At 49.2% G+C, this 15,658-nt stretch overlaps 1 protein-coding gene across 1 annotated transcript in view; it reads left to right on the top strand.

Moving 5' to 3' along the window:
* Window positions 1-15,658, top strand: part of nrde2 (NRDE-2, necessary for RNA interference, domain containing) — a 52,510-nt gene that overhangs the window by 3,138 nt on the left and 33,714 nt on the right. The window contains exons 2-5 of the mRNA XM_078407235.1: window positions 2,469-2,577; window positions 4,478-4,687; window positions 6,183-6,332; window positions 10,759-11,236. Of these exons, the coding sequence (XP_078263361.1) occupies window positions 2,469-2,577; window positions 4,478-4,687; window positions 6,183-6,332; window positions 10,759-11,236 (947 nt within the window). The remainder of the gene's footprint in view (window positions 1-2,468; window positions 2,578-4,477; window positions 4,688-6,182; window positions 6,333-10,758; window positions 11,237-15,658) is intronic.

Raw genomic sequence — 15,658 nt, 5'->3', positions numbered from 1 at the left:
TGATCAATCTCCAACTGAAAAGTGTCAATTGACTTTGCCTCCACAGCCGTCTGTGGCAATGAATTCCACAGATTATAGACAATAGACAATAGGTGCAGGAGGAGGCCATTCTGCCCTTCGAGCCAGCACCGCCATTTAATGTAATCATGGCTGATCATTCTCAATCAGTACCCCGTTCCTGCCTTCTCCCCATACCCCCTGACTCTGCTATCTTAAGAGCTCTATCTAGCTCTCTCTTGAATGCATTCAGAGAATTGGCCCTCCACTGCCTTCTGAGGCAGAGAATTCCACAGATTCACAACTCTCTGACTGAAAAAGTTTTTCCTCATCTCAGTTCTAAATGGCCTACCCCTTATTCTTAAACTGTGGCCCCTTGTTCTGGACTCCCCCAACATTGGGAACATGTTTCCTGCCTCTAACGTGTCCAACCCCTTAATAATCTTATACGTTTCGATAAGATCTCCTCTCATTCACCACCCTCTGACTAATGAAATTCCTTCCTGCGTCCCGACCTGAACCTTTGCCTGTCCGTGGGTCTCCACAGGTGCTGCCTGACCCGCTGAGTTACTACAACTCTTGTACAGTATAATGCTCGAGATTTCAGCATCTATGTCCCCATCAAAAAGTTAAAATGAGGTCATGGGGGGAGGGGGGGAGGGGAGGGGAGGGGAGGGGGGGGAGGAGGGGGAGGGGGGGAGGGGAGGGGAGGGGGGGGGGGAGAGAGACTGGTGTCACTGTAACCACAACTTGCAGAGAGTTTGGGGATGATATTAAATTGTGAAGAGTAGCTTGGCGAGTTTATCTAAAGATGACAATACAACACATTTAAGCAACTTTAGTTTAGTTTAGAGAAACAGCGCGGAAACAGGCCCTTCGGCCCACCGGGTCCCGCGCCAACCAGCGATCCCGCACATCAACACTTTCCTACACCCGCTAGTGACAATTTTTACATTTACCAAGCCAATTAACCACCAAACCTGCACTCCTTTGGAGTTTGGGAGGAATCCGAATATCTTGGAGAAAACCCACGCAGGTCATGGAGAGAACGTACAAACTTCGTACAGACAGCACCCGTAGTCGGGATGGAACCCGGGTCTCCGGCGCTGAATTCGCTGTAAGGCACGGTGGCGCAGCGGTAGAGTTGCCGCCTTACAGCGAATGCAGCGCCGGAGACTCAGGTTCGATCCTGACTACGGGCGCCGTCTGTACGGAGTTTGTACGTTCTCCCCGTGACCTGCGTGGGTTTTCTCCGAGATCTTCGGTTTCCTCCCACACTCCAAAGACGTACAGGTACATAGGTTAATTGGCTTGGCTGGGCGGCGCGGACCTGGTGGGCCGAAGGGCCTGTTTCTGCGCTGTATCTCTAAATCTAAATCTAAAAAACTCTACCGCTGCGCCACCGTGACCGCTATACTTGACCCCATGATGCAGGTAGGAAAAAGATTACAGATACAGTTCTTGTGAACGCAGCCTTAGGGCCTACTCAGTGCATCCCCCAAGCTGGAAGGAAATAGGGATCAATACTTTTCTTGGCCTGACTGCCTCTCTGATCAGTAAGTCACTCACTCGTACAAACGAGTTCTTGGTATCTGGATTTTAAAATAAAGACAAAGTGCTGGACATACTTAGCGGGTCAGGCAGCATCTGGAGGAATGGACCACAATCAGTCCGAAGAAGGGTCCCTACCCGAAACCACCTGTCCATGTTCTCCAGAGATGTTGCCTGAGCTGCTGAGTTACTCCAGCACCTGGTGTCTCTTTTTTCTTGTAAACATGCATCTGCAGTTTCTGCAGTTCCAGAAATATTGATTTCTCTCTCTTCAGGTAGCCCCGGCATTCCCCCTCTCTCTATCCCTCCCCCACCCAAGTCGCAATAGCTTCTCCGTTTTCACCCAACAAACCGCTAGCAATGGCCTGTTTCCTTTATCGTCTTTACTTTTTTTGCATGTCTTTTACTCATTGTCCTTTATCTCTCTACACCATCGTCTATATCTCTCCTTTCCCTTATCCCTAACTCATTCGGAAGAAGGGTCCCGACCCGAAACGTCACCCATTCCTTCTCTCCAGAGATGCTGCCTGTCCCGCTGAGTTACTCCAGCTTTTTGTGTCTATGTTCGGTTTAAACCAGCATCTGCAGTTCCTTCCTACACATTTCATCTGTATCTCCTCGGTGTCTGAAGGTTTGCACAAAATCGTTGGAACAGCTCCAATCCAAGGAAGCCGTGAAATCTGAATCGCATAACTGCACCATTTATTTTCTCATCCTCTCTCTCTCTGAGAGTTAAACAGTCAGCACTGCAGCAGTGCAGGGCGTAGCGTAGCGATCCGTGGAGTTTTCATTGCGTTGCACTGTCCTTGACTGTGATGAATGACTAATGGCATCTGCTGCGATTTACTGTCAGCTTATCTGATGAGTCCTTGCGTTAAAATGCAGCGTTGCCAAATAACATTGATTTCTGCTGCCTGCAGGGTTGGATTGGCTCAGTAATCGAAGCTTCCGCACTGAGGATGCCCTGCAGTTGCACCAACGCATGGTGGGGATTGCTGCAGACTCGCCCCAGGGGTCACCGCAGGCAAGGTATACCGTCCGTCTGTGTGTGTGTGTGTGTGTGTGTCTCTCACACTCTCACTCTCTTCTATCCTCTCCCACAATGAAAGACTTGTCCCACCCTTTGTCATTCCTCCTTCTCCCAGCTCCAGCAGAAGGTACAGAAGCTTGAAGGCGCGCACCACCAGACTCAGGAACAGCTTCTTCCCCTCTGTTATCAGGCTTCTGAACGGTGCTTCCATAAGCTATAGACAATAGACAATAGGTGCAGGAGGAGGCCATTCGGCCCTTCGAGCCAGCACCACCATTCAATGTGATCATGGCTGATCATTCTCAATCAGTACCCCGTTCCTGCCTTCTCCCCATACCCCCTGACTCCGCTATCCTTAAGAGCTCTATCTAGCTCTCTCTTGAATGCATTCAGAGAATTGGCCTCCACTGCCTTCTGAGGCAGAGAATTCCACAGATTCACAACTCTGACTGAAAAAGGCAGGTGCTATAGCGATGTTTAAGAAGCATTTAGATAGGTCCATGGACAGAATAGGCTTAGAGGGATATGGGCCAAACGCCGACAGGATAGATAAGCACACTTAGATAAATACAAAAGTGCAACAATTGTGGTGTAATCGTGGACTTGAATTTATAATCTCTGCAGATGGATTTGGACAGGTTGGGAGAGTGGGCAGAGAAGTGGCAGATGGAATATAGTGTAGCAAAGTGTGGAGTCGTGCATTTTGGTCGTAGCAATAAAGGTGTAGACTATTTTCTAAATGGGGAGAGAATCCAGAAATCGGAGGTGCAAAGGGACTTGGGAGTGCTGGTGCAGGATTGCCAACAAGTTAATCTGCAAGTTAAATCAGTAGTAAAGAAAGCAAACGCAATGCTAGCATTTATATCAAAAGGGCTAGAATAGATTAGCCATGATTGACTTGGCGGAGTTTGATGGGGCCGAATGGCCTAATTCTACTCCTCTTCCTGATGACCTTATGACTTAAAATCAATGCACTTTGGTACTTATCTATGATTGTACTTATCTTTAGTATGATTTTACTGGATTGTATGCAAAACAAAGAAACATAGAAAATAGGTGCAGGAGGAGGCCATTCGGCCCTTCGAGCCAGCACCACCATTCATTGTGATCATGGCTGATCATCCACAATCAGTAACCCGTGCCTGCCTTCTCCCCATATCCCTTGATTCCGCTAGCCCCTAGAGCTCTATCTAACTCTTTTAAATTCATCCAGTGAGTTGGCCTCTACTGCCTTCTGTGGCAGAGAATTCCACAAATTCACAACTCTCTGGGTGAAAAAGTTTCTTCTCACCTCAGTTTTAAACGGCCTCCCCTTTATTCTTAGACTGTGTGGCCCCTGGTTCTGGACTCCCCCAACATTGGGAACATTTTTCCAGCATCTAGTTTGTCCAGTCCTTTTATAAAGAGGTTCACTGTACATAGGTACATGTGACGATAATGTATCATTGCGTATTGAGTATCATTTGAGGGCCTGTTTCCACGCTGCATTACTGTAAGACTCTATGACTCTTGGTTAGAATGCATTTGTAGTTCTGGTGGCCCCATTCTGATGAAGCAGAGGCACTGATGTGCCTTTTTGGCTGTAGCTTCAATGTGGTTAGACCAGGACAAGTTGTGGATGATATATATAGTATAAGAAAATAACTGCAGATGCTAGTACAAATCGATTTATTCTTAAAATGCTGGAGTAACTCAGCGGGTCAGGCAGCATCTCAGGAGAGAAGGAATGGGTGACGTTTCGGGTCGAGACCCTTCTTCAGATGATACTTATAATGTATCTAGGAGCTTGAAACTCAAGCTCTCAACCATCTACACTTCACAACACTAACATGGGTTTAGCTGGTGGTTGTTCAGCACTGAACTTGTGATTAACCGTGCCCTGACTACCTTCGCTTTCAGCATTTATGCAGACCGTGACGTATCTGGGACACTGTCCCCCAGACTGGTCGTCAGTGGGGAAGAGCACGCTGTGGCCAAAAAGAAGAAAAAGAAGAAAAAACATAATCGTCACAAAAAAGAGAAGAAGAAAAGCCGAGAGAGTTGTCATTCCAGCGGTGACTCTGACCCTGAGCTCCTCTGGAGGAAGGGAAACCAGCCCAACACTGTGAGGTGAGGAGACTGTGTGCCAAGAGACAGTATTGATAAACATTATTGCCACCCCTGGTCAAAAGACAATAGGTGCAGGAGGTGACCATTCGGCCCTTCGAGCAAGCACCGCCATTCAATGTGATCATGGCTGATCATTCTCAATCAGTACCCCGTTCCTGCCTTCTCCCCATACCCACTGACTCCGCTATCCTTAAGAGCTCTATCTAGCTCTCTCTTGAATGCATTCAGAGAATTGACCTCCACTGCCTTCTGAGGCAGAGAATTCCACAGATTCACAACTCTCTGACTGAAAAAGTTTTTCCTCATCTCAGTTCTAAATGGCCTACCCCTTATTCTTAAACTGTGGCCCCTTGTTCTGGACTCCCCCCACATTGGGAACATGTTTCCTGCCTCTAACGTGTCCAACCCCTTAATAATCTTATATGTTTCGATAAGATCCCCTCATCCTTCTAAATTCCAGTGTATACAAGCCTAGTCACTCCAGTCTTTCAACACTTGACAGTCCCGCCATTCTGGGAATTAACCTAGTAAACCTACGCTGCACACCCTCAATAGCAAGAATATCCTTCCTCAAATTTGGAGACCAAAACTGCACACAGTACTCTAGGTGCGGTCTCACTAGGGCCCTGTACAACTGCAGAAAGACCTCTTTGCTCCTATACTCAACTCCCCTTGTTATGAAGGCCAACATTCCATTGGCTTTCTTCCACTCAGAGTGCAGATATTAGTTCTCAGAATTGTAGCACTTCAGTTCCATAGACATAGTCCAATGTCCATAATGGGGTAGAGGTGAATCAGACTCAGGAACAGCTTCTTCCCCTCTGTTATCAGGCTTCTGAGCGGTCCTCCCATAAGCTAGGGTACTGTCCGATTCACCTCTACCCTATCATGGACATTGGACTTTGTCTGTGGAACTGTAGTGCTACAATTTTGAGAACTAGTATCTGCACTCTGCACCTTCCCCTTTGCTCTAACCTATTGTACTTGAGTTTGACTTGATTGTAATTGTGTATAGTATCTCTGATCAGTTTGGATAGCATGGAGAACAAACCTTTTCACCGTACCTCGGCACACGGGACAATAATAAACCCAAACCTAGACTTGTTTGATGCCTTCTAGCACGGTTGGTTGCTCCTTTCCGTTGAGCTTTATGGAAGCGTACAATCGGATTCTGTAAAACAAGACACAATGTGCTGGAGTAATTTAGTTGGCCAAGCAGCATCTCTGGAAAACATGAAATGCTGATGTTTCTTCAGACTGAAGAAGGCTCCTGACCCTTATCCATGCTCATGCCTGACCCGCTGAGTTACTCCAGCACTCTGTGTCTTTCCTTTTAATGTGGAACAGTTGATGTTTCCGCGCCTCCTTGTCTCCCTGAATTTAATGACTCCCAACAATGGCGTCCGAGACCAAAGTTTTTCACGCGCCATGTCTTTGTTTGTAACCCAGCATCTGCAGTTCCTTGTGCCTACAATGGGATTCTGTAATCTTGCAGGAGTGATGATGTCCAAGCCGATCTTCCTGCGGCGAAATTCATGTGGCTGGATGACGTTCAATCGCCTTCTGCCCAGACCTTCTGCATCGACAGGAAGGCTGATCCCGCCAACTGGGAGTACAAATCACTCTATCGCGGCGATCTGGCAAGGTACGTGAAACGGGAGAGGCACTGGGCTTTAATTGGTGACAGCTCTCTCGTGATGGATATAGGGCATTGATTGTGGTTTACTTTAGAGATACAGCACGGAAACAGGCCCTTCGGCCCACTGAGTCCGCGCCATCCAGCGATCCCCGCACACTAACACTATCCCACGCACACTAGGAACGATTTACATACATACCGAGCCAATGAACCTACATACACATGTAGGAAAAAAACTGCAGATGCTGGTGGAGACAGAAAATGCTGGAGTAACTCAGCGGGTCAGGCAGCATCTCGGGAAAGAAGGAATGGGTGACGTTTCAGGTCAAGGCCCTTCTAACCTACATACATGTGCGTCTTTGGATTGTGGGAATGAAACCAAAGACAGATCTGGGTCAGGATCCAGTGGCATGGAGTCCAAGACGACCGGGGACCCTTTTCTGCTGCAGCCTTCATCCATCCGCCTTCCCAGCCGTTGTGACGCTCCACTAAAGTCAGCCGCCATCCTCCGCCTGTTCCACCGTTGAGGTCTTGGTTGGATTGCTCTTTGTCAGGGACCTCCCCCTCGACCTTACCGCCATGGGTGACCCTACCAGGAGCATAGCTCCAGACGGCATCGCTCTCAGGATCTCAGGACCACACGAGCTTCTCCACCACGACAAGGTGACAATCCACGGGGAAGTTTGTGTGGTGCAGTGCAAAGCTTTCGTTGCGTGCTAACCAGTAAGTGGGAAGACAAGCCTGGTCGATGTACCGGCAACCCGGGAGCAAATATATATATTTTTCGAAATCAAAAGATTGATGAGGGGAGCAAATCGTTGCATGGGTGTCAGATTATGTCAAGGGTGGGTAAGTTCTGGGAGGCAGAGCACAATTCACAGCGTAGCAGTCCATTCTCTCGTGAATCACTTCATAAAGCAGGTTGTGCTAATGGTGTGCCTCTCCCTGTGGCTATCCTCCAACTGACTGTTAAACAATGGCCAGTGTCAATACTGCTTTGACACAAAGGCAAACTTAATTAGCCGTGAGATGAAGTACCTCATCAATTGTGTCCTGACTCCCCGAAGCCGGGCAGCTTTCACATTGTGGTAAATGCCAAGTGTTCGGGTCAATAGTGTTCAACACAGAGTTGTCATGTCAATTATCACAGTGAAGGTTGGCGTTTGGCTTTGCAAATGAAGCACTGCACGAGGGCCGATAACGCCGCTGCCTCACAGTGTTCGGGACCCGAGATCCACCTTGCGTAGATTTTGTACGTTCTCCCTGTGACGGCGTAGGCTCTAACTTTGGTGTAAGCCAGCATCTGCAGTTCCTTTCCATTACGTGCAGGTGCTGGTTTAAACCGAAGATAGGCACAAAAAGCTGGAGTAACTCAGCGGGCCAGGCAGCATCTCTGGAGGAAAGGTCTTGTAATAGGAGTAGAATTAGGCCATTTGGCCCATCAAGTCTACTCCACCATTCAATCATGGCTGATCTATCTCTCCCTCCTAACCCCATTCTCCTGCCTTCTCCCCTCATCCCCTGCTTTCAAGAGAGAGTTAGATAGAGCTCTTAAAGATAGCGGAGTCAGGGGGTATGGGGAGAAGGCAGGAACGGGGTACTCATTGTGGATGATCACCCATGATCACAGTGAACGGTGGTGCTGGCTCGAAGGGCCGAATGGCCTACTCCTGCACCTATTGTCTATTGACACCTGTACTAATCAAGAATCTATCCATGTCTGCCGTCGTTTTCTTTAATAATGTCATACGGTCATAAGGAATAGTTGAATTAAGCCATTCGGCCCATCAAGTCTACTCCGCCATTCAATCATGGCTGATCTATCTCTCCCTCCTAACCCCATTCTCCTGCCTTCTCCCCTCATCCCCTGCTTTCAAGAGAGAGTTAGATAGAGCTCTTAAAGATAGCGGAGTCAGGGGGTATGGGGAGAAGGCAGGAACGGGGTACTCATTGTGGATGATCACCCATGATCACAGTGAACGGTGGTGCTGGCTCGAAGGGCCGAATGGCCTACTCCTGCACCTATTGTCTATTGACACCTGTACTAATCAAGAATCTATCCATGTCTGCCGTCGTTTTCTTTAATAATGTCATACGGTCATAAGGAATAGTTGAATTAAGCCATTCGGCCCATCAAGTCTACTCCGCCATTCAATCATGGCTGATCTATCTCTCCCTCATAAACCCCGTTCTCCTGCCTTCTCCCCATAACCTCTGACACCCACACTAATCAAGAATCTATCTATCTCTGACTTTAAAATATCCATTGGCTTGGCCTCCACAGCTTCTGTGGCAACGAATTCCACAGGTTCACCACCCTCTGACTAAAGACATTCCTCCTCATCTCCTTCCTAAAGAATTAGCCTCTTTTAATTCTGAGGCTAGACTCTCCGGTCCTAGACTCTCCCACTAGTGGAACCATCCTCTCCACATCCACTCTATGTAGACCTTTCAATGGTTAGCTAGGGGAAGAGCAGCAGGAATCGCAGAGGGGGAGCGGTGGGAGAGTAGCTGTGGTTGCCTTACTACAGGTCATGGCCACCCCTGGTACAGGCATTGGCCCTGATTGCTGCTGCTTTGTGGAGGAAGGAACTGGTTTACACCAAAGACAGACACAAAATGCTGGGATAACTCAGCGGGACAGGCAGCATCTCTGGAGAGACGGAAAGGAGAGGTCGCTGCTGTTTTAGCCATTGTCGGTGGTTGAGATAGTGATTCAGCGTGAAAACGGGCCCAACACCAGCCAACACATCCCAGCTACACTAGTCCCACCCGCCCGCGTTTGGTCCATAGCCCTCCAAGGAATAGGTGATGTTTCGGGTCGGGACCCTTCTTCTATTACCTCTCCCAGGTGGCCATTCTTCATATGTTTGCTTCAAAGCTCGCCTGTGCTTACTAAATCAATCTGCTGTGTTGTCATTCAAACACGTCGAAGTATTAAACTGAATATAATAACACAGAGCCCAGACAAATAATATACTTGGCTGGGCATTGGTCTGTCCAAACTCCAGTCTATTCCTTGTGGAAGATACAATGGAGATTTAGCCAGAATGATGTGTGGAGAAACTGAGGTATTAGATACTCCAGCATTTTGTGTCTTTTTTGGAAACCCAGCCTCTGCAGTTCTTGGTGTCTACAAAACCGATAGTTGCGAGGGGGGGGGGGGCAAAAAAAAAAAATAAAAAAAATAATAAAAAAAAAAAAATAAAAAATAAAAAAAATAAAAAAAAAATAAAAACCGATAGTTGCTCAGTTTGAAGCTTGCGTAGGAGTGGTTCAGTCTGAAGAAAGGTCTCGACCCGAAACGTCACCCATTCCTTCTCTCCAGAGATGCTGCCTGACCCGCTGAGATACTCCAGCATTTTGTGATACCTAGGAGTGGTTAGTTCAGTTTCGAGATACAGTGCGTAAACTGGGCCTTTGACCCACCGAGTCCGCGCCGATCAGCGAACCCCGCACGCTAACACTATCCTACACACACTAGGGACGCTTTACAATTGTACCAAGCCAATTTATCTGCAAACCTGTACGTCTTTGGAGTGTGGGAGGAAACCGGTGCACCCGGAGAAACCCCACGCAGTCACGGGGAGAACGTATAAACTCCGTACAGACAACATCCGTAGTCAAGATTGAACCCGGGTCTCTGGCGCTGTGAGGCAGCAACTCTACGCTGCTCCACCTGGAGCACCAGGAGGAGTGCGATCAGTGTGAGTTCAGGCAGTTCAGGTGGCTATAAGCTGAGGATGCACAGAGATCGGTGATGTTATGAGTTGTTTTAACAACAATGTGTGTGTGGTCAGTGGTTTATCTCAGTCAGGAGGGTCACTTAGATTGGACACGACCTGCTTTGATTTTAGTTCAGTTTGGTTTAGAGAGACAGCATGGAAACAGGACCTTTGGCCGACCAGCGATCACTAGTTCTAATTCTACACACACTGGGGTCAATTTACAGAAGCCGGTTCACCTACAAACTCGCACGTCTTTGGAATGTGGGTGGAAACCGGGGCATCCCGAGAAACCGATTCGGTCACAGGTAGGACATGCAAACTCCATGCAGACAGCACCTGAGGTCAGGATTGAATCCAGGTCGCTGGCGCTGAGGCAGCAGCTCTGTTTCTTCCCCTCTGTTATCAGGCTTCTGAACGGCCCTTCCATAAGCTAGGGCACTGTCCGATTCACCTCGACCCCATTGCGCAAACTGGACTTTGTCTGTGGAACTGGCACGCTACAATGCTGAGAACTATACTCTGCACTCAGTATCTCCCCCTTTGCTCTGCCTATTGTGCTTGAGCTTGGCGTGATTGTATTTATGTACGGTATGATCTGACTGGATTGGACATCATGCAAAACCAAGCCTGTCGCTGTACCCAGGTAAAGGCCGCGACAATAAACCTGATCCTAAATGGTTAAACAGGCTGGGTATGTATTTCAGGTACAAGAGGAAAGGGGACGTCTGCATTGGCCTGGACCGCAAAAAGCAGCAGATCCTTTGGGGAGATTCAAAGCAACAGAAGAAGAAGGCGGTGAAGAGGAGAGAGGATCGATACTACAGCACATCGAGCCGTCAGCAGCTGCAGACCGAGGCGGTTGCTTGTCATTGCGAAGATGCTTCACAGAGTCACCCCTCTGCCGTGGCGCCGAGCTTCATTCCCGTGCCGGACTGGGACCAGAGTGGGAGCAGAACGCCGGGCACCGTCAGTCGGGTCAATCCGCTCGGGATCTACGACGCTTCCACCAGCCTGTGGCTGCAGGGGAAGGGGCCGCCCGAGCAGGAAGACAAAGGCCACGGCCCCACGGACGCTGGTGGGAATGTAAACACAGCCGTGCTGGCCAAGGTGGAGAGGTTCAACAGGCTGCTGAGGGAGGACCCCAGCAACGTCCAAACCTGGATGGAGTTCGTCCACTTTCAGGCAAGTGGGTTTAGCTTCATCATTTAGTATAAGAAAATAACTGCAGATGCTGGTACAAATTGAAGGTATTTATTCACAAAATGCTGGAGTAACTCAGCAGGTCAGGCAGCATCTCGGGAGAGAAGGAATGGGTGATGTTTTGGTTCGAGACCCTTCTTCAGACTGATGTCAGGGGGGCGGCACAAAGGAAGGATATAGGTGGAGACAGGAAGACAGTGGGAGAACTGGGAAGGAGGAGGGGAAGAGAGGGACAGAGGAACTATCTAAAGTTGGAGAAGTCGATGTTCATACCACTGGGCTGCAAGCTGCCCAGGCGAAAAATAAGACTCTGAAGAAGAGTTCCCAGCCGAAAGGTTGCCTATCCATTCCCTCCACACGTATCGCCTTACCCGCTGTGTTCCTCCAGCTCTCTGTTTAACGTACGAACAGGAGGAAGCCATTCAGCCCAACTGGGACGGAACACCAGATGCTACTCGACTTACGAACCCGGAGACTCGGGTTCCATCCCGACTACGGGCGCCGTCTGTACGGAGTTTGTACGTTCTCCCCGTGACCTGTGTGGGTTTTCTCCGAGATCTTCGGTTTCCTCCCACACTCCAATGACGTACAGGTTTGTAGGTTAATTGGCTTGGTGTATGTGCAAATTGTCCCTAGTGGGTGTAGGATAGTGTTGATGTGCGGGGATCGCTGGTCGGTGCGGTCCCGGTGGGCCGAATGGACCTGTTTCCGCTCTGTATCTCTAAACTAAACTAAACGGCAGCGAGCCACAGCTCCCAGTCAGCCACACGATCAGGTGTATTAAATGCATTTTCGACTTGCAATATTTCAGATTTACGATGGGTTTATCGGAACGTGACCCCATCGTAAGTCGAGGAGCATCTGTAGATCCATGTTATTACTTTCTCAACCACTACCTACGCAGTAAGAGCAATTTAACAGAGGCCAATTTCACAATAGTTCTGTGTTATCCCACTTTCTCATCCACTCCCTGCACACCGGGGGTGAATTACAGAGGGCCGATTAACCCACAAACCCGCGCGTCTTTTGGACGTGGGAGGAAACCAGAGCACCCGGAGGAAACCCACGCGGTCACGGGGAGAACGTGCACACAGGGAGAAATCCACACAGGTCAGAATCGAACCCGGGACCCTGGCGCTGTGAGGCAGCGGCTCTACCAGCAGCTCAACCGCGCCGCCCACATGGTGTACCAGCCCCCCCCCCCCCACACATCTCTGGGATGTGGGAGGAAACCACGGCACCCACAGGAAACCCACACGATCACAGAGAGAATGAGGGAAGTCCACACACACAATGCACGCAGGTCAGGTCAGGATCAAACTCAATCTGTCGGCCTGCACCCATACCAGCTGCGCCACTGTGTGGTGAAACCACGTCACCATCCTGCCCCACAGGTCCTCTACAAAGAATGGGGGCAAGGAACTGCAGATGCCAGAATCCCGAGAAAAACCACAAAGTGCTGGAAGAACTCAGTTGATTCAGGCAGCATCTGTGGAGGGAAATAGACTGACGGAGTTTTGGGTCGGGCACCTGCTTCAGACTGATTGAAGCTTTAAGGTATCTGTGGGGCTGTCAGGTTTTTTTTTCGTTTCTTCATGGATGGGTAAGCATAGGTATGCCCTCAATTCTTGCTGTTGAGGGCGTGCAGCGCAGGTTTACTAGGTTAATTCCCGGAATGGCGGGACTGTCGTATGTTGAAAGACTGGAGCGGCTAGACTTGTGTTCACTGGAATTTAGAAGGATGAGAGGGGATCTTATCGAAACGTATAAGATTATTAAGGGGTTGGACACGTTAGAGGCAGGAAACATGTTCCCAATGTCGGGGGAGTCCAGAACCAGGGGCCACAGTTTAAGAATAAGGGGTAGGCCATTTAGAAGGGAGATGAGGAAAAACTTTTTCAAGTCATAGAGTTGTAAATCTGTGGAATTCACTGCCTCAGAAGGCAGTGGAAGCCAATTCTCTGAATTCATTCAAGAGAGAGCTAGATAGAGCTCTTAAGGATAGCGGAGTCAGGGGGTATGGGGAGAAGGCAAGAACGGGGTACTGATTGAGAATGATCAGCCACGATCACATTGAATGGTGTTGCTGGCTCGAAGGGCCGAATGGCCTCCTCCTGCACCTATTGTCTATTGTCTATTGTATGATTCATTGGTAGACACCAGGAACTGCAGGTGCTGGCTTACAAAAAAGACACAAAGTGCCGGTGTAAGTTGAAGGTGGCACGGTGGCGCAGCGGTAGAGTTGCTGCCTTATAGCGGCAGAGACCCGGGTTTGAATCTGACTACATATGCTGTCTGTACGGAGTTTGTACGTTGTCCCTGTGACTACGTGGGTTTTCTCCGGGTGCTCCGGTTTCCTCCCTCATTCCAAAGATGTGCAGGTTTGTAGGTTAATTGGCTTCTGTGAAGTGTCCCTAGTGTGTAGGATAGAACTAGTGCACAGGTATTCACCGGTTGGCACGGACTCGGTGGGCCGAAGGGTCTGTTTCCACGCTATATCTCTCAATTAAACTCAGCAGGTCGGGCAGCATCTCTGGAGATCATGGGTATGTTACTTATCCATGTTCTCCAGAGATGTTTCCTGACCCACAGACTTGCCCCGGCACTTTGTGACCTGGTTCATTGGTGTTCTGTCCCAGTTGGAACCCTTGTCCAGAGTTCTTTCCTCCACAGTTGCTGTCTGACCGGCTGAGTTCCCCCAGCACTTTGTGTTTCATGCAAGCATGGGAGGTGCATGGTTTAGCTACTGATAGCTGGGATTATCTGTGGAACGGGAAGAGTTGTGCCCAGGCTGAAACAGGTTCATCGCTTCCCAGCCTTAGTTTAGTTTAGAGATGCAGTGCAGAAACAGGCCCTTCGGCCCACCGAGTCCTGGCCGACCAGCGATCCCCGCGCACGCGCACTATCCTACGCACACTAGGGACAGTTTTTTGCAATTAAACCGAAGCCAATCAACCTACAAACCTGTACGTGTTTGGAGTGTGGGAGGAAGCCGGAGATCCCGGAGAAAGCCCACGAAGGTCACGGGGAGAACGTACAAACTCCGCACAGACAGCGCCCGTGGTCGGGATGGAACCCGGGTCTCCGGCGCTGTAAGGCAGCAACTCTACCGCTGCGCCACCATGCCGCTCACGACCTTTCATTGAGGCATGCTGGGGATCGGTCTCACCTGCCACTGTCTCTGTCTTGTCTGCCTCTGACTGCAGCCGCAATAAGGGAGGGAATGAACGCAAGCCTGTTTGGCTCCAGCGCACCAAAGCAGAGCTGCAGTTCTGGCTGCAACCCCCGAGTCAGAGTCAAAATATATATCAACTTCACCCACTCTCCTGCTCTTTGCCCCATTGCATCCTTTTATGCATTTATGACTTTGCAGAAGGAGGAAGACTTTGCCCTTGTGCAATTGTTTGCCTTGGTTTGGGTTAGAGATACAGCTTGGACGCAGGCACAGCGTCCACATCGACCGTCCGTCGCCCGTAAACACTAGTTCTACGTCATCTCCACTCCCTACATAGAAGATTATTAAGGGGTTGGACACGTTAGAGGCAGGAAACATGTTCCCAATGTTGGGGGAGTCCAGAACCAGGGGCCACAGTTTAAGAATGGCCTCCTGCACCTATTTTCTATGTTTCTATGTAACCCCAGTCTCCTGCCTTTGCCCTATAATCCCTGACACCCACACCAATCAAGAATCTGTCAATCTCCGCCTTAAAAATATTTATTGACTTCCCAACTGTGAATAACAGGAAGAAAGGTTCATTGAACACACGAACACGTCCCCAATTACAGCAATAAGTTGCAATAAAATGGGAATCTGCAAGTGTCATCTAAATGAATATTGCTGTGTTGCGTTTTAACATCCATAACATGATAAATCTAAGCTTGAGTCTGTTGATCAAGAACCAAACTGTTGTAGGAATTCAGCAGATCTGTGGAGGGAATGGACAATCCACATTACAGGAAAGGACACAAAGTGCTGGAGTAACTCAGCGGGTCAGGCAGCATCTCTGGAGAACATGTACAGGCACAGAGTGCTGGAGTAACTCAGCAGGCCAGGCAGCATCTCTGGAGAACATGGACACAAAGTGCTGGAGTAACTCAGCAGGCTAGGCAGCGTCTCTGGAGAACATGGACAGACACAAAATGCTGGAGTAACTCAGCAGGACAGGCAGCATCTCTGGAGAACATGGACACAGAGTGCTGGAGTAACTCAGCGGGCCAGGCAGCGTCTCTGGAGAACATGGACAGGTGGCATTTCAGGTCGGGACCCTCCATTCTTCAGGGAATGGAGTGTGCAGGCGGAGGAGATTAGTTTAGCGGCATCATGTTCAGCACAGACATTATGGGCTGAAGGGCCTCTTCGTGTGCTCTACTGTTCTACATTACATCTGTTACATTTGAATAGTT

Source organism: Rhinoraja longicauda, chromosome 10, assembly GCF_053455715.1.
Source record: "Rhinoraja longicauda isolate Sanriku21f chromosome 10, sRhiLon1.1, whole genome shotgun sequence".
Taxonomy (NCBI): Eukaryota; Metazoa; Chordata; class Chondrichthyes; order Rajiformes; family Arhynchobatidae; genus Rhinoraja; species Rhinoraja longicauda.
This window is presented reverse-complemented; position numbering and strand designations above follow the sequence as displayed.